Source organism: Colobus angolensis, unplaced genomic scaffold, assembly GCF_000951035.1.
Source record: "Colobus angolensis palliatus isolate OR3802 unplaced genomic scaffold, Cang.pa_1.0 Scaffold28, whole genome shotgun sequence".
Taxonomy (NCBI): domain Eukaryota; kingdom Metazoa; phylum Chordata; class Mammalia; order Primates; family Cercopithecidae; genus Colobus; species Colobus angolensis.
In genome coordinates this window covers 1,460,184-1,479,274 of record NW_012116043.1, presented here as the reverse complement: position 1 = coordinate 1,479,274, position 19,091 = coordinate 1,460,184, and the positions used below count along the sequence as shown (strand labels likewise).

Below are 19,091 nucleotides of genomic sequence, written 5' to 3'. Positions count from 1 at the left end.
CAGTCTTCATGGTGGAGAGGGATAAAACCACTTTACTTGAAACAGGAGTAAGGATCCTTGTATTTTTGTGCAACCTCTGTTGTTCCTGGACCAAACTGAGGGTCGGGCTGCTATTTCTCGCTGCGCAATAACGAGATGCAGATGAACTGAGGAGGAAGAGAGTTTTTATTTCTGTAACTGGTTCCAGGGAGAAGTCCAGGAAAATATTACCAGACAAACTCAAAATTGCAAAGTTTCCCAGAGCTTATACCCCTTCTAAGTTATGTGTCTATGTGTGTGCATTCATCTAAAGACATAGGTGATTCACTTCTTTTCATCTGAAACTAAGATCTGAGTCTTGAAGACCTTCCTCTGGAGCCTCAGTAAATTATACTCACTCTAAATGGGTCCAGGTGCTGGGGTGATTACCCTTATCTTGTCTCCTGCTAAGTCATAGAGGTTTGGGGAGTTCCTTAAAGCTTGTTTGTGGAGACCTGGGGAGTTTCTTCAGACACCCAATGAAACTTGTTTAATCCTAAGCAGGTCCTGTTAAGAATTCTTTCATTATCTTGTCATGCTTCAAGGCCCGGAAAAGACGTAGGCAAAACTCTTGGGGTTCTTTTGTTACCTTCCAGCCTTTGTATAAGGACACTGGTTCTTTCAGCTTTTAATATTTAACTTAACCACTCAGTCTGTGCTGAAACAATTGTGATAGAGGCCTGCGTTAGTGAGACCTGGCCTGACAAACTGTCACATGGACCTTGGGTTAGATGCCTCCAACTCTCTAGGCCTGAATTTCCCCAGGTACAAGAAGAGAGCAACAAGGCTGCCTGTCTGCACTTGAGGCCAGGTGGAGAAGAGGGAAAGATGCACGGGTATTTTCCAGGAATATTGTTTGGTCTTGAGCTCTCTGCGAGCAACTCAGTGTTTGAGCTTCTTTTGCCCGTGAGACTGAGATCCTGCTTTTCACAGGTAATTTATGTCTAAAGGCTTCCAAAACTCTACCATGTTTCTGTCTGCCCCAAATAATTAGCCACCACTGGACAATCTGTGTTCTGATTCTGATGTCACTGCCAACATGCTCTGCAATTCATGTTTTTGGCTTCCAGACTTTGCATGCAACTTTTTCAGCTGTGAACTGACACCTGTCTTCTCTGGTATGATTCTTACTTAGGTGACTGAGCTCCTGGAAACATGTGGTATCTGTTAGGAAATGGACAGGTAGGGGCACTTCAGAAAAGCACTGCATATATTACACATGTGAAGTCGTCATACGTTCTCAGAGATCATCCTCTGTAGTGGCTCCTCTTATAAATACCCATCCTAAATGTTGCCATTTCACTTCTCCTTACTCATGGAAGACTAGTCTAATCATTCATAACACCCTTCCACTTACCCTCCTCTAGTTTGAATCCTGGGACCTGCTTATTACCTGGAAAAAGAAATATAACATCTTTCAAACCACAGTTCTCTCTTCTGTAAATTGGAGTAATAATACCTACATCCTAGAGTTGCTGTGAAGGTAAAATGAGATGATACATGAGATGCACATCATCAGAGGCAGGCACAGACACATAAAAATGGCTCCACAAAGGATAGCTATTATTTTTATACTTTAAACTTCTTGAGGTCTGGAATAGCATTTGTTTTTTTCTGGTTTGTTTGGGTCTTACTACTGATGTCTTAATGAAGTTACAGATTTAAACAAGTTAAATATGCACTTTACCAAAGACAGTTTAATGGCTGTCTTTCTCAGACATCAGAGGCCCAGACACTTGCTGTTTTGTTACTCAGCCATGCCTAGGCGGATGCTGTGATGCCACTGGTTCAAGATGTTCAATTATTGCAGCAGAGGGGGACATGGGGAAGAGTAGGCCCTGCCCCTTCCTTTTCAATGCACATCCCAGATAATATACACTTCATTTAGTGTACACTCAAGTGGTCACAACTCAGTCACATGACCACACTTAATTAATTGCAAAGTATCCAGAAAAATAGTCTTTATCCTGGTCATCTGGTTTAAAACACATGTTCTATTACAAAATAAAGACGGTGAAAGTATATATGGGAACAATTGACCATCCCTATCACAACCATACAGTAATGGCAAACATAGTGACACAGGTCAAGAGATACATGGTGGACACATTATTATTATTGTGTTTTTTTTAACATTAATATGTGATACTTGCAGATATTCTCTTATTTGAAATATCTCCATCTCATTAATCCAGCATTATCCAGGGTCAATGATTTTTTAAATTGGTAAATTCACAGTGTTGTAAAATTACCACCTCTATCTAGTTCCAAAATATTTTCATCACCCAGCTGGGCATGGTGGCTCACGCCTGTAATCCCATCAATTTGGGAGGCTGAGGTGAGTGAATTACCTGAGGTTAGGAGTTTGAGACCAGCCTGGCCAACATGGTGAAACCCCATCTCGCCAGGCATGGTGATGTGCACCTGTAATCCCAGCTACGTGGCAGGCTGAGGCAGGAGAATTGCTTGAACCTGAGAGGCAAAGGTTGCAGTGAGCTGGGATCGTGCCACTGCATTTCAGGCTGGATGCAAGAGTGAGACTCTGTCTCAAAAAAAAATAGAAAAGAAAAGGAAGAAAGTCCAAAAGGAAACCCTGTTAACAGCCACTCCCCAACAAGCAGCTACTTGCGAATAACCTCTCCCCACAGCCCTGATAATTAGGAATCTGCCTTTTTTTCTCTGCAGATATACCTATTCTGGATGTTTCATATAAATGAATCATAAATATGTGATATTTGGTGTCTGGGTTCTGTATCTTAGCATAAAAATATATTTAAAAGCAAAAAAAAATTGTTACTACTCAGTAAGAAAAATAACACAATTAAAAAGCAGACAAAAGACTTGAACAGATATTGCTCCAAACAAAATGACCAATGAGCATGGTAAAGAATGTTCAACATCTTTAGTCCTTAGGGAAATGCAAATCAAGACCAGTGATTATTGGAATAAAGTGAGTCGTTGTGCTTCAAGGTTTGATTTACAAATATAGGTAAAGAATGACCCTTGTTTCTGGATAGCTGCGTCATGATTGCTTGGGCAGAGTTAAGAGACGGCTCTCCAAGATATGGTCCAATAGAACAAGGAGAGTTGGAAATGAGTTAATAGGATTTCATTGCATAAGAACTCCCCCTCCTTACCCAGTCATTTTCACACACTCTCAATGTGGCTACCACTAGGCTATATTCCCCTATTCAAAAATGATGCAATTTCAGAAACCAACTAGGTACAACTCATTCAAGTTATTGAAAAAACTTTCTTCAAACTGCAAAATTGCAAGCAAGGAGGAAGTCAAACATGAAAGATGATGCATCACAGAACAAAAGCAGCAGCTGCAAATGTTCTAAGCCCTGGCTCCCATGTGACTTTCCTGTCAACTTTGCTTTCTTAAATGGTCAGGAAAGCTACTTTGTGAGGAAAAATGTATTTTCTGAAAATAATTTCATGCTTCTACGTGATTCATATTACTTTTTATTTTGTTATCAATGCAACATCTGTTTTTTCCATATTATTAATAGTGATGTCTCTAAGTTAAGAAAAATGAGTTTGCAAATTAGAGATAATATCTGGTGCAATATAGCACCATTTAAATGAGCATGAAATCATTCTTGTAAACAAAAATATCTGTCACTAGGTAACTGAATTGTTCATCTATCACTCACATGTGATGCAGGCTCTGTTTATGCCTGTTGTGCCAGCTGATTATTTATAGCACTCTCCTGTCACTCTTAGAAATGCCCTAATGTGGATAATACATTATTTTACCATTCTAATTAGAAACTTCTTTCAGGTCCTTTACTTTCTTGGTGTATTAATAAATCACTTAATTTAAGATGCTTTTCAGAGTCCTATTGGCTGAAGAGGATAAGGACTGCATCTCCTGGTCACGTGCCCATGTTCCCATGGATTTGTGCTTGGGTGTAGAAGGGAGATGGGGCGAGGCCAGGATGGTGGTACAGTGGAGGCAGCACCCTTTAGGTCTGCAGTTCACATATGGGGCTAAGTGCTGGGGTGACTTCAAGCTGGCCAGGTCACTGCGCTTAGAGTCCTGGAAACACACACCATATGTTTTTATCCATGTCAATGTTCATGTATAGTTTTCCATTCTTCTTAAAGAAAACAAACAATAACAACAAAGATGAATATTTTTATTCTTTAAAACCTGGGCAAGCTATTTGCTACCACTGCAAAATAACATCTACCTTCAAGGATTTAGTGTTGAGATTCTGCTACCTCCTTAGCCACAGGAAGAAAGAAATCTCCTGGGCATTACAATTGAAGCCTGTTTAGAGCAGTGAAACTGCTTCCTGAAAGCCCAGGATCCCCCATCTCCACCAGTCCTTAAGGCAGAAGAAGCCCCTGTAAGAGTTAAAGAAAAAGGAAATAAACATGAAACGTGGCCTGGCAGTTAAATACAGGTTTACTTTAGATAAAACCTGACAGGGGCTTCTGGATAATTTCAGTCAGGAGTGCTTTCTCTTGCAGATTAGAGTATATGTTGGTTTTAGGGTGAGGGGCTTGTTACAAGCTTGGAATGTTCCTGCATGAGGGAGAAGTTTTATGGTGGGGTTGTAATGTCTCTGGGAGGAGAAGAGTTTGTCTAGGGCAGACATCTTTTGGGCAGGAGGGAGATTATTTTGGGGCTGGCATCTTCCTGGTCAGAGAGGGGTTATCTTGGGGCTAGCATGTCTTTGTTTGTGGGGGCAGTTTGGAATGTTTCTAGTCAGAGATGTTATTTGTGGTTTATGGTGATGCTGACCTTAGCCATTAGGCTGATGCCCTTTGGATTTAGGTGGTTTTTTATTAAGGTGAACTTTAGAATGAAGTGCTTGTCCAAGATGGCAATGCTCCCACTCTGTCAGTCCCTAACCCTGCAGAAGCCCCAAAAGAAACAGATCTGCCTCTGTGCCTCTGAGAGTGGAATGCCCTGCCTTAAGCACCACCCATCTGGGCAGGTCACATCAGCACCACTTCCCTCTAGGCCTCTTGAGGGTCACGGAGTCTGTGTTCCATACCTGCTGCTCATGAGACGTGGAGGACTCAACACAGTTGATGTTCTAGAGGGTCAACCCTGGAGGAACATGCGCAAGAAGGGAAAGAACAGTATCTGAAACTGGGCCAGTCTATCTGCTCTGACTTTTGTCCTGTCCTATTCATTCCAGAGGCCTCTTAGAAAGAACCACGCAGACCCTGAGGCTCCCAGCTTAGAACCCTTCAGTGTTCTCCACCACCTTTACTCTGTGTACCAGCCCTGCCCAACTCTCCAGCCACATGCCCACCCTCTGTCCCTCATCCCTTACCTGCCATGCTGGCCTTTCTCCTCTTCCTTAAACACATCAGGCTTTTACCTAATCCATACCCCCACTGATATGCCCTTCTCTTTGCTTGGAGAACCGTTTAATCCTCTGTCCTGTTTAACTTCTTTCACCTGGCTAACCCCTATTCCTCTTTCTGGTCTCAGCTTAAGTGTTTCTTCCTTAGAGATCCCCTCCTTGACCATTCCTACGCTCAAAAGTGATCGAGTTGGTTGGGAGAGCACAAAGGGTGTTTAGGTCAGTGAAACCACAATGTGTGGCACTATCATGCTATATACATGGCACTCTACATGTGTCCCAACCCACAATGTACAACATCAAGAGTGAACCCTAATATATCAACAGTGGACTTTGGGTGACAGTGATGTCTTACTATAGGTTCATTCACTGTAACAAGTGTACTACCCTGGTGTGGATGTTGATAGTGGGGGAGGCTGTGCATGTGTAGGGGCAGGGAGTATTAAAGAAATCTGTGTACCTTCATCTAAATTTTGCACTGAGCCTAAAACTGCTGTAAAAAAAAAAAATTCTATTTTAATGAAATAAACAAACAAACAAATAAACAAAAAATCCACCACCACCAACAACAAAAACTGGTCCAATCTGCTGTTTTGTTGGGGCAGGATGCTTTGTCATCAAATCACCCAGTGCTGGGCATAGAGTAGAAACCCATGGAGTTAGGCTTCAAAAGTGGTCACAAACTTTTACCCTCACTTAGTCATACTCCTTTGCAAATGATTTTCCCCTTCCTTCTAACCAAGGGGGAAATCTATACATTCACATCTCCAGTCTTAAGTTGGAACTGGGAATAGATCTAGTCAATAGTAATTTAGTAAATGTCACTTAAATGGAGTTAAAAAAGTGCTTCCTTTTTGAAGCCTGCCCTCTCTTGCTGCTCTTGGGAAACCTGTGATGGCCACCTCTGAACAGGCTTCAGCTAACCTGTTGGGTGATGGACACATTTCCTGTGATCCCCTATTACCTCTGCCTGGAGCCAGTACCTACTGCCTGACACATAACTACACTTCTGAACCCCCAGTGACTGTAAACACATGAGTGAACCCATCTCAGCTGAAGCTAGACCAAATTCCCAACCTACAAAATTGTGAGCAATCAAATAGTTCTATTTAAAGCTACTTTGTTTGTACACAGGAAAACCTAACTGACATACACAATAAATGTTTGTGGAAAGAAAGAATGAATGAATAATGGTCTCTGAACTTACAAAAAACAAGACATCTGTGTCTGTGTATTTATTTTTACACATAAAAGGCAACATAGATATTATACATATGTATTCCCTTCTGGTAAAAATTAAGAAAGTACCACTCTCTCTGTTAAAACACTCATTTTGTCAGTAGGTTTCTATGGCTGTTGCCTTACTAAAATTATTAGCATAGGTATTTCCAGTTGGAAAGAACCTGAAATATTGCCAACTCCAGCATCCAGAATTTAGTGGTGAAGAAACTGAGGCCAAGAAAGAATTGAAGACATGCCTTAGGTCATGCAGTCATCAGCAATCACTGGAGCTTAAATGCGGAGCCTGGAACATGCAGTCAGCAAGACTCCAAGAGTTGAGGAAATGGGTAGCTTTCCAGAGGTCCATAGGATACAAAGTTAGCACAACTCATTCTTGCAGAAATGCATTTCTGGGTGACTTCAGGAAGCCTTGGAGGAAGTTTGCATACTAAAAGGGTGAATATGGTGGAAATAATTGTGGTGGTCTTGGTGAGGGTAGTCATGGTGACTTTGTTCATGCTCTTACCTCGAAACTTGTAGAACCCGGTGCAGCATGTGTTATTATTCAGGAGAGAGGAAATGGACATCTCTGCTGCCACTGGATTGCAGGCAAAGCCACTTATTCCATTTACCTGTATTCTTATCACCTTCTACAAATGTAGAGTTGATGTCAGGTGCAGATGAATCAATATCATTGCAAGAGGAAAAAAAAGTATTATGATAAAAAGAAAAACAAATGGTCACTAGAACACAGTTGATTTCATGAGGCTTTTGTATACATGCAATATTATCAAGTCATGTAATGTTTTGTTAACTTTCTTCATCTGCCTTCATCTCGTTCTCTAGAAGTTTCACATTTGATCTCCACTTTCTTCCAGGAGAAAGAATTCTGATAACTCTTGTCCTGAAAAATAAAATTACAGAAGCGTACAGTGTGAAATTGGAATTTGTCCATGCGCATAATTTCCACAAGTTCTCTACTTAGATATATATTCTGTTAATAAAAAGATTTTTTCTGCTCTTTACCCTCTTGATAGACTTTTGCATTTCTAATTTTAATTTTTTATATAAAAGGCATAACAGAATATGGATATGGAAAAGTCAAACTATAACTACTCAAACATCAACATCTTTGTTTATAAGTTGTCACGATTTAAAAATAAAGATAAAAAACTTTTACAACAAACTAAAAATTTAATTAATATAAATTGCAATCAGCTGCTTATTTGAATCCCTTCCTTCCAGAAATAGAGAGGAGGGAGTGGGAGAGAAAGGGTGAGTGAGAGATTTAAACTTTTCTTTTCAAAAACATTATCTTAATTTTTATTTCAATAGTTTCTTGGGAACAGGTGGTGTTTGGTTACATGGATAAGTTCTTTAGTGGTGACTTCTGAGATTTTGGTGCACCCATCACCCGAGCAGTGTACACTGGCTAGAATGTGTAGTCCTTTATCTCTCACCTCCCCACACTCTTTCCCCCAAGTTCCCAAAGTCCATTGTATCATTCTTACGCCTTTGCATCCTCATAGCTTAGATCCCACTTAAGAGTGAAAACACACAATATTTGGTTTTCCATTCCTGAGTTACTTCAGTTAGAATAATGTTCTCCAACTCCATCCAGGTTGCTGCAAGTGCCATTATTTTGTTGATTTAAAAAATTTCCACAAGACACTTCCTTTGCGGGGGGGAAAAGTTGCTTTATATCCTTAGTTATTAAACATTTTACTCTCACTCCCGCCTGCCTGGCCCACCTTTTGTTTATTCAGCAGAAGGTCATCTTAAATTACCCATCTGGGTCGGGTGCAGTGGCTCATGCCTGCAATCCCAGCACTTTGGGAGACTGAGTTGGGCGAATCACAAGGTCAGGAGATTGAGACCATCCTGGCTTACATGATGAAACCCCATCTCTACTAAAAATACAAAAAAATTAGCTGGGTGTGGTGGCAGGCACATGTAATCACAACTACTCGGGAGGCTGAGGCAGGAGAATCGCTTGAACCCGGGAGGCGGAGGTGGCAGTGAGCTGAGATCGCACCATTGCACTCCAGCCTGGGAGGCAGAGCAAGACTCCATCTAAAAAAAAAAAAAAAAATTAGCCATCTGTAGGAGTCAGGAGGCATTGAGTTCTAAATAACAATGTAATGTCCAGATTGAAAGCAACTGCAGACTCCATGGGCTAATGGATTACTGGTCTCAACGGAAGAGTCAGATTTAGAAGATAAAGGTTTGGCCCATGGAAATTTTTAAAGTGGCTTCTAAGGCTATATTAGAGAGAACACCAGAAAGAGCCATATGCTGAATATTGCTTTCACTGGGACATGGCAGAGTGCAGGCACAAAAGGTATTAACAGGTGGCCACAGAGGCAAGTCTATAATACAGAACAATGCCTTCAACTCCATCAGGAGTGGATCAGAGAAACCTTGTCTGACTCATTACTTTTGCATGTTATAGTTGGGCTGAAATTCTACATTTCTGTACCTGGCAAATGTTCTTGGAAATTAATTTTACATTTTTGTAAAATACAGGACAATGCCTTAAACTCTGTCAGGAGTGAATCAGAGAAATCTTGTCTGACTCATTGCTTTTGCATGCTATAGTTAGGCTGAAATTTTACATTTCTGTATCTGGCAAATACTCTTTGAAATTAATTTTACATTTTTGAAATTTCACATATTTGTATCTGGCAAATATTCTTTGAAATTTCACATTTCTTAGAAACTAAAGGCATTGTTGTTGGAGAAAATACTATAGAACTCTGCATTGTTAGGTTTGTATTTGTTTGAGAAATGTTGCTTAAATGTAAACTGGTTTTGTCTCTTGATGGTAGGGGATATGGGTGACTGTATTTGGCCACTCTTGTTGCTATAAGAGAATACCTAAGGCTGGGTAATTTATGAAGCAAAGAGGTTTGATTGGCGCATGTTTCTTCAGGCTGTACAAGCATGGCACCAATATTTGTTCAGCTTCTGAGGAGGCATCAGGAAGCTTATGATCATGGTGGAAGGTAAAGCAGGAGCAGGCACATTGTATGGTAAGAGCAGAAACAAGAGAGTGAGGGGTGGGGATATCCCAGACTTTTTTTTTTTTCTTTATTGAGACGGAGTCCCGCTCTGCCTGGAGCGCAGTGGCGCAATCTCGCTCATTTCAAGCTCCACCTCCCGGGTTCACGCCATTCTCCTGCCTCAGCCTCCCGAGTAGCTGGGACTACAGGCGCCGCCACCACGCCCGGCTAATGGTTTTTGTATTTTTAGTAGAGACAGGGTTTCACTGTGTTCGCCAGGATGGTCTCCATCTCCTGACCTCGTGATCCACCCGCCTCGGCCTCCCAAAGTGCTGGGATTACAGGCGTGAGCCACCGGGCCCGGCCATATCCCAGACTTTTAAACAACCAGATCTCACGTGATTTAATGGAGTGCGAACTCACTTATCACCAAGGGGATGGCGCTAAATTATTCATGAGGGATCGGGCCTCCATGATTCCATCACCTTCAAGTCCATGATTTGGGCCTCCATGATTCAGTCACCTCCAGATCTCATGCTGAAATGCCATTCCCAGGGTTGCAGGTTCAACACGAGATCTGGAGAGGACAAACATCCAGACCATAACAGTGAGTTTAATTTTTATTTATGTTTTTAAAAAGAATCTGTATGTTCTGATTATTCTAAAGTGATTGTACCAGTTCTGATTATTCTAAAGTGATGGTATGATTGTAGTTCACATAATCAAATACATCTATAACAAAAATGGAATGCTTTTAAAACGAAAAATGTCATTAGCTTGAAAATGGGGCCGCAGGGTTGTCCTCTGGCAGGGGAATGTTCTCACACATACCTTGTTACTGTGCTTGTTATCATGAGTCGGTCTGATGAGAAAATGACGCGTTTCACTACGGTCATTAGCTCATTGTCGTTTTATCCTCACCCTGGCTCAGACACATAACTCACAGAGACATGCCTTTTTTTCCCCTTAAAATCACTGAAGGCGTGAATCATAGCTACGTACCTTCCTGATTTAGGGCATATTTGTGGCAGAAATGCATGAATGAATATGATGATTATTTACTTATGAACCTAATCAGAGATTCAGGCATCAGTCTTCCCAGGATGAATTCAGATGGACTTGGGTCAGAAGGGATAAATTACAGGGCATGTCCATTTGTGATGCACCTGCATAATATGCAGATGTTGTTTTCACGTGATTATGACTGCCATGATACATGCATTTTGCATGGTTCTATTTTAAAGGATATAGTTGTTAAATTGCCAAATTTATACTTTTAGATATTTTTCCAATTTGGTTTAGTTTTGGTTTTGGTTTTGAGACAGAATTTCCCTGTATCACCCAGGCTGGAGTGCAGTGGTGCGATCTCGACTCACCGCAACCTCTGCCTCCTGGCTTCAAGTGATTCTCCTGCCTCAGCCTCCCACATAGCTGGGATTACAGGTACCCCCCACTATGCCCAGCTAATTTTTGTATTTTTAGCAGAAACAGGGTTTTACCATGTTGACCAGGCTGGTCTCGAACTCCTGACCTCAAGTGATCCAACCACCTCGGCCTCCCAAAATGTTGGGATGACAGGCATGAGCCACGGTGCCCAGCTGTTTTTCCAATTTGAAACGACCACCTGAAACTTTTTTTAATGACTGCGAAATATGACTTGTCATTAAATGGTCAGATTTTAAAAGACCTAGAAAACTCAAAAGAGGTAACAATGAAGTAACTATTTTTAACATAAAATAATTTCCTCCTCACCCACCTTGCTCAGATTTCCTAGGTCATCTTGAAAGGATCTGTGCTTTAGAAGCAAACCTTAACAATGATGTTCCTATCATTTAACACTTTAAAAAACCTGCCTTTTGATTCTAATGAATTGATGTATCTTTTTGATGGTTGTTTCTAACAGAGATGAGGAACTCTATTCTTCTGGCAAGATAAAATGAGGATAATTAACCTCTAGGAAAAATAGGGGCACAGTTTTAAAACGCATAAAAAACAAGTTTTTTTTTTTTGAGATAGGGTGTTACTGTGTTGCCCAGGTTGGAGTGCAGTGGTGTGATCTCTGCTCCCTGCAGTCTTGACCTCCTGTGCCCAAGTGATCCTCCCACCGCAGCCCCCTCAGTAGCTGGAACTATAGGTGTGTACCACCATGCCCAGCTAATTTTTGTATTTTTGTAGAGATGGGGTCTTGCTATGTTGCCCAGGCTGGTCTTGAACTCCTGGGCTCAAGTGATTCACCCACTTTAGCCTCTCAAAGTGCTGGGACTACAGACGTGAGCCACAGTGGCCTAGCAATTATTCTTCACTGCAATGTACTTTCTTTTTGAGGGCAAAGTCAGTTTTGGGCTTACTTTATGTTTATTTAAAAAAGATGGGCGGGCGCGGTGGCTCAAGCCTGTAATCCCAGCACTTTGGGAGGCCGAGACGGGCGGATCACGAGGTCATGAGATCGAGACCATCCTGGCTAACACGGTGAAACCCCGTCTCTACTAAAAATACAAAAAAAAAAACTAGCCAGGCGAGGTGGCGGGCGCCTGTAGTCCCAGCTACTCCGGAGGCTGAGGCAGGAGAATGGTGTAAACCCGGGCGGCGGAGCTTGCAGTGAGCTGAGATCCGGCCACTGCACTCCAGTCCGGGCGACAGAGCGAGACTTCGCCTAAAAAAAAAAAAAAAGATATTTTTCTACTTTTTTCTTTCTCACCTTAAGTGCCAGCAAACTAGAGCTCAAAAGTCTTCAAATCTATTGGCCTCCTGTGTTTTTCACTGTTTATTGTCTCAACAGGCACTCTCCCCCTTCTTTCTATGACAAGGACCCTGATTTGACAAGGCTGCCCCTGCTCCCAGCGCCAGGGCATAAATGAAGTCAAACCTAAGCTACTCATGACAAATTTGTCTCCTGTGTAATTGATCTAGGCACAAGCACATGAGCCATTTATAGACAATGAGACAGGACGGGAAGTCTTAAAGCACTGGAAATATTTTTTTCCTTGACACATAGAAAGTAGTCACACCTAGTAAAGACCTTCAACTGCGCTCACATTCCGTCCTGCTTTGTGGGGACCACATGATGGTGCCTGAATCTGAGGCAGCCACCTAGGGACCATGAATGACTAAGCCTTAAACAAGCTAAAGAAGGCAGGAGAGGATGGAAAAAGACCTCCAGGAATTTCCAAGTCAACCCTGGGAGTGCCCACCATGGTAGACTAAACAATGGTCTATCAAAGATGCCTGTGTTCTAATTCCCAGGACTGCTAGGTCAGTCCCTCCATATGATTGAACCTCTGTGGAATTGTAGGATCCATGGAAGAAAGATGAAAACCGTTTGTAAAAGACAGAGCAAGTATACTAAAATCACAGAGCGGTCACTTAATAGTAGGTTTTGAAAAACTAATTTGCATGGGAAAATACTATACATAGTTTTAAAATCAAATTGATACTGTCTTGGTGCCATTTAAAAAAATCGGAACAGAATTCTAAATTTGCAGATCTGGCAACTCTGTAAGTATGGTTTTATGGTAGAGTATGGTATTTCTTTATTCCATACTTTTAAAGCAATAGATAAATACAGTTTCTGTAGTCTATATGGCGAATTATATTAATAGGCATGTATATGTTGTTTACATTATAATTACATTTCCCATATATTATGTCATTGAATCTTTACAAAAACCCATGTTAAGTATTATATTTCCCAGTGAATTCTAATGCTTAAATGCTTAGTATCTAGAAAAGTTCAGGAAACAACTTTTTCCGTAAAGAGCCAGAGAGTAAATATTTTATGGTCTCTATTACGACTACTCAACTCTGCTCTTGTAGCAACAAGGCAGCCTAAAAAATATGTAAATGAATGAATGTGGCTGTGTTCTAATAAAAACTATATTTGTAAAAATAAGCAGCTCCCCTGGGCCATCGTTTGCTCAGCTCTGACCGAGATAATTTATTCCACACTGATTTGTGTTTGGTGATCTTGTATGTATGGTGATCTTGTATTCTGCCACCTTGCTGAACTCACTTAGTAGTTTTCATCTTTTTTTGTACGTTTCTTGGGATTTTCTACATAGACAATTAAATACACACTCCTAAGTGAAATAAACCAAATTCAAAAGGTCAAATGCTGTGTGACTTCACTGCAAAAGGCAAAACTATGGGAACAGGAAATAGATTCGTGGTTGTCAGGAGGTAGAGTAGGGCATGCGGTAGATTACCAAGGGGGATGAGGGAGGTTTTGGAGGGATGAAACTAACCCCATGTCTTCGTAGAGGTGGTTAATTTACATATGGTGAAATTCACTGTTTTAATGTATGGTGCTGCAAAATATATCAAATTTGTCAAATTTTGCAGAACCAAACATTAAAACGATAAATTTCACCGTATGTAAATTATATTCTAATTGAAAATTAATTCAAAAATCAGATCTCTTGACTTGTTCTGTTCTGTTCTTGGATAAAATCACAGGCACAGTTCAGAGTCTTGCTGATTCTTTTTATTACATAAAAAATCTCATTGTAGTAATTGGAGTCTTGTGCAGTATAATACCAAAATTCTGCCTTTTCATTCAATTTAACTTTTTTTTTTTTTTCCATTTCAGGCCCTTGTTGAATTAGAACACTGCTGCTAAAATCGAAAGCATGGTAAGTTTTTCTCTTTCTCATTCCTTCTCCATGTCCCCTTCCTATAAAATTGGATAAGCGAAGAGAAAAGGAGGTAAGTGAGCAGAACATGTCTTACTTCACCTGCATAGTAATGACCTGGTGTCAGCACCTCTTAGCTAAAGTGAACTCACCTTTTCTCTTGTTATATGCTTTTGTGAGTTTCCGGAAGAGCATTATGCAATCTCTGGACGTTTTGAGAAAAGTCAGTCAACATGTGTTTAGGGGAATCCCACTGTGGTGGGTCATCCTCAAAGGCGGCTCCAACCTCTCCTCCTGCCATGTATGCTCACCCCGCTCCTCTGATTGAGAGAGGGAGTCTCGTTCCCCTCCCATAAAACTTATACTGTCAGTTTTCAAATTTAAATTTTATTTAATTAAAGTTACAAATTAAGTGTCTCAATTGCACTAGCGTCATTTCCAGTGCACCATTTCCGGTATTCAATCTACCTTATAAATATAGATGTTCAGTGTCTACCTTATTGAGGCAGATGTACCAACATCCTCCTGGAAGAGCAGGAACTCACAAAAGTAGTTTCGTGTCTAGGAGGATCACAAGTAATACCTTGGAGTTCCAGTAGAGAAGCTCCTTGGAGTTTCTAGTGTCATGGCCACACACAGCATTCGACTAGCATTGTTGATGGAGGTTTTTCCATAAGGCAATTCCTCTTCACAGAACCCCAGTTATTTTGAAAATTTCTGCAGCCCAGGGTTCAAGCTGGCTCTCTCTGATTTGGGGTCCTACCCCATAATACTTATTTGGCTTGTAAAATCCCTCGGTTCCTTGTCACCATCAAAGTGGAGTGGTTGCAGAGCAGTGATAGTTGTGAGACCTATGAATAGGGGCATTCTGTTGGCAAAGGCAAATACTGTGTGGTGGAGGTGAGCACAGGTTTCTCATGGAATCCAGATGTCCAGCCTCACAGAGGGATGACTTCCCACAAGACTACCCTTGTAGGGTAGTCTATGTGCAAGGCTTGCTCTATCATCCTCTTCTCCCTGGACATTTGAGCCTTAACCACATCCTCCTTATGAACAGTTAAGTCCTAAGCTAACTTTAGAGAAACCCCGTGCTTCTCTCCTGAGCAGCCCATGCCTGCCTTGCTCTGTGGACCCAGATGCATTATGGCACTTGGTACTCAAGGAACACATTCTCGGTCATGGGCCATGGGTCACTCATTCAGTTTCTCGGTTGCACTGGTATCATTTCCAATGCATTGCTTCTGGTGTGTTCAACATCTACGTTATTGGACAATGCCTGGTTGGAGAGTCACTCATGCTTCTTACAAGTAATGCTATTTATGTGCTTCCAAGACAGCCATGCCTTGGTCACTCTGCATGGGCTTAGGAGACAGGAGCCTGCCAACTACAGAGAGTTTACTTTTGGCAAAATAAATCTATTTTTGTCTTTCCTCTTTCAGTGTTTCTCAGTGTTGACATTTGTTCACCCTAAATACATGTAATATGTAGGCAGTTTAGCTCATTTTCATCATTGTCTCATGATTTAAAATGTCTTCCTTGATTGACCAAGCTTGAAAGGGAGAGGCAAAGCAATGCTGTTTGTGTTTGGTTTGTTTTTAGCTCTTAGAAGTAGAACCTTTAGAAAGTTAGTGGGTGCATATGTGTGTACGTATATGTGTATATACTCATATCTGTATTATGTATATGTCTATGTTTATACATAAGTATATATAAATATATACATAATATATACACACATATTTAGAAATACACTTGAGATTCCACCATACATATATTATACTTTTATACATTAATAACTTTGTTAAATAGTGAATTTTCTTTTGAATTAGAAAAATAAGCAACAATAAAAATAGACCATAGCTAAGAATTATTGAACCTTTATGATGTCAGGAATTTTATATTTATTTGCTCATTTTCTCCAAAAAATAAACTGATAATGTACTGAATTTTAATCCCTATTGTATAACAAGGAGACCATGGCTCATGAAGGCTAGTAAAGAATTTGTCCAAGACTCATCCACAGCAGATAAAGTAGCAATGTCGACACTTGAACTAGCACTTCACAGCAGAGTCTGAGAAGGAAAGAGACTGAAGCAGAGGGAATACTAAGAAGGATATTATATAGAGGAAAAAAGACGAAAAGGAAAGTGGAAGGAGCGTGTCAACTCTGCCCCCGTGTTTGCAAATCTCTTCTAAGGTGCTTTAAAAATCCCGTTCTAGGATGGCCAGCCATCCAGGTGTGGCATTGAAAGTTCCGCATCCTTGGAAATCCTCCTCAGGCTGTGAACAATCCTGAATTTCACTAATGGGTGTAAAAGACTTTGGAGGACAGTATAAGACTCACATGGCAGCCCCCAAACGGGTGAATGAACAGTACCGATTTGAGTATCAAAGGGTCTCAGCATGGCTTATCCACCTCTGCCATGGCTGTCTCTTTTCCTTCGCCAGACCACCCTGGGTGCTGGCAACCATCATCTGAGGTTCACACTAAGGGATCATTCATTATTCCATTTCCCTCTCTCCCTGTGATGCAACTTCAGTGCATCGAAGTCGTCAGCACTAACGGTTCTCTTTAACTTTGCCTGTGGATTAACTACTGTGCTTTTTATAGAAATAGTGCTCATTTATTTTTTTAACATTGTGACTATTGTGATCATGTTTTGTAAAAGTACAGATCATAAAAATGAGAATGAGTATGATACTAACACCATCATGGCCCAGGCACAATGTTTTAAAAAGGTGCTATTTCAATGGCAGACACATAAAAATAGATAGGGAGATAAGTCACCAAAACAAAGCACCCTGTACATTATGCAGAAAAGGATTGGACATGGGCATTGTAGAAAAGAGGATGTGATCCCATGTATGGAGACTGAATCTCACAAGTCTTGGATGGGACAGGTAAGCACTTGTAAATCAATCACATTTTCTCATCTCCTTAAAAGACACTAATGTCAATTGAAAATAGTGGCTACTGAATGAGCCTGGCAGATGCCACAAATGAACATACCTGGTTTTATAGTTCCCTTGTCCTGTCTAAGAAACTGACTAATGTTCCATATCTCAATCCAATGGTTGAGACTACAATGGCTTACAGGCAAACGAACAGGGGAGTCTGATGACCAACGTATGGGCCCTCACCTATAGAGTCGATTCTGTCAGCTCTCATCAAAGGTCCTGCTTTCTAAGCTACGTCAAGAGATGTGGCCAATCGCAAAGACGAAAAAATGTTCCCCTTAGCTCTTAGGTACATTGCTTTGAAAAATGGAAGCTCAGATGTCTTTTTGATTCCACAAAGATTTTTTTAAAACTGTGGAAGATATTAAATATATATATTACATACATACATACACACATACATCATGTTCAGATGCAAACTAGAATTTCCTAACTTAACTACATATTTGCACAAGAGTGCAAATGTAAATCTTGGCAAATCCCATTCTATCTATAAAGATCTTACGGTAAATATCCAGTATGTTCCATGCACACTGATACGTAGGGATGTGCTTTGCCTACCTATAATATGAGGTTTCCAAAATGAAAGTGTCAGTCTATTTTTCTGTTTCTTTAAAATGTGCTGAAGGACTTAAGGAGCTTATTTTACTTTATAGAAACGGAAGGACACAGCCTTCTTAGATATTTACCTACAGGATGGCTATTAGGCTTGCTCTAGAAAAGGTGTGAAAATTTTGGCTTGCCATGAAATAATATTTTCAAAATGTAGGAGAAAAAGTATGTTTTTCTCTAATGTGGAAATACATAGGGATGAGAACAGAGAGAACTATCATTTAAACAATCTATATGTTGTTTCTCTAAAGCTGTTTGATGCGATTTAAGAAAGCCATGGGAGCCTAGAAAAAATGAATTGATCCACCTGAAATATTTTTGTTCTATTTGTAGCTTGCAACAAAAACTCATACAGTGAAACAAATGTCGCCTATTTTTGGAAATAAGCATGATTCGCAGCTACAGATTAAATAAAAGAGCAAAGCATAAAAGGTCATCTGTAGTATACTACCATCATGTAAGAAGTGGATATAAGAAAATATGCATGAATATGTCATTTGTACAAAAGAACTACAGGAAGGAACAACTCGAAATAAGTGAGGTTGTCTGCAGGGTGAGGGTAGAAGCAGAACGTGATGAATGGAGGATGAGGATGAGATTGCAGGTATCAGGAGAAGTGGCGTTCCTCTGAGTACACTGTTTTTTAATTGCTGCCCTGTGGAACAAAGGTCATGTTTTACGTACTTCCTAAATAAACAAAAAATAAAATAAAATCAACCAAAATGTGTGTGGTTGGTGGGGAAGGGCAGAAAGAAAGGAATGCAAACAGTACATAGAGGCATCCATATTACAAATGAAAAACATCAACCTACTGAGAGTGAGAATGCAAAGAGCTAACCTAAGCAACCTGGAAAACAGCATTTTCGCAGTGCACTAAAAGGCTGAAGACTAAAAGAACTGTACACAGATGTTTTCATATAGCAGTACCTTTGTTTCTCACAAAGGTGTAAGTTAGCAATTCTGAAAACTATCTATGAATTCTGAAGCAACTTTATATGTATACTGGGATTGCACACACGTGTAAATATATGGTAGAGCCAGGTTTCTCCACAATGGAGGAAAACTACACATAGGGAAACGGAGAAGGCTAGAGTGAACCCAGGCATGTTAGATCAGAATGTGAGGTATTAGAGCAATTGCCCTTGAACAACATGGGTTTGACCTGTGTGGGTTCACTCATATGCGGAATTTTTTCAACCAAAGATAAAAACAATATTCATGGATGTGAAATTCAGGTATGTGGAGGGCTGACTTTTCCTGTATGTAGGTTTCATGGAGCCAATCGCAGGACTTGAGTATGAGAAAATGTAGTATATGCAGGA

The 19,091-nt window shown here is 40.5% G+C and overlaps 1 protein-coding gene across 1 annotated transcript in view; it reads left to right on the top strand.

Moving 5' to 3' along the window:
• Positions 1–4,853: 4,853 nt before the first annotated feature.
• The window catches only part of LOC105516376, a 65,001-nt gene continuing 50,763 nt past the window's right edge, over positions 4,854–19,091 (top strand). The window contains 1 exon segment of the mRNA XM_011948572.1: positions 4,854–5,118. Within this exon segment, the coding sequence (XP_011803962.1) occupies positions 4,854–5,118 (265 nt within the window).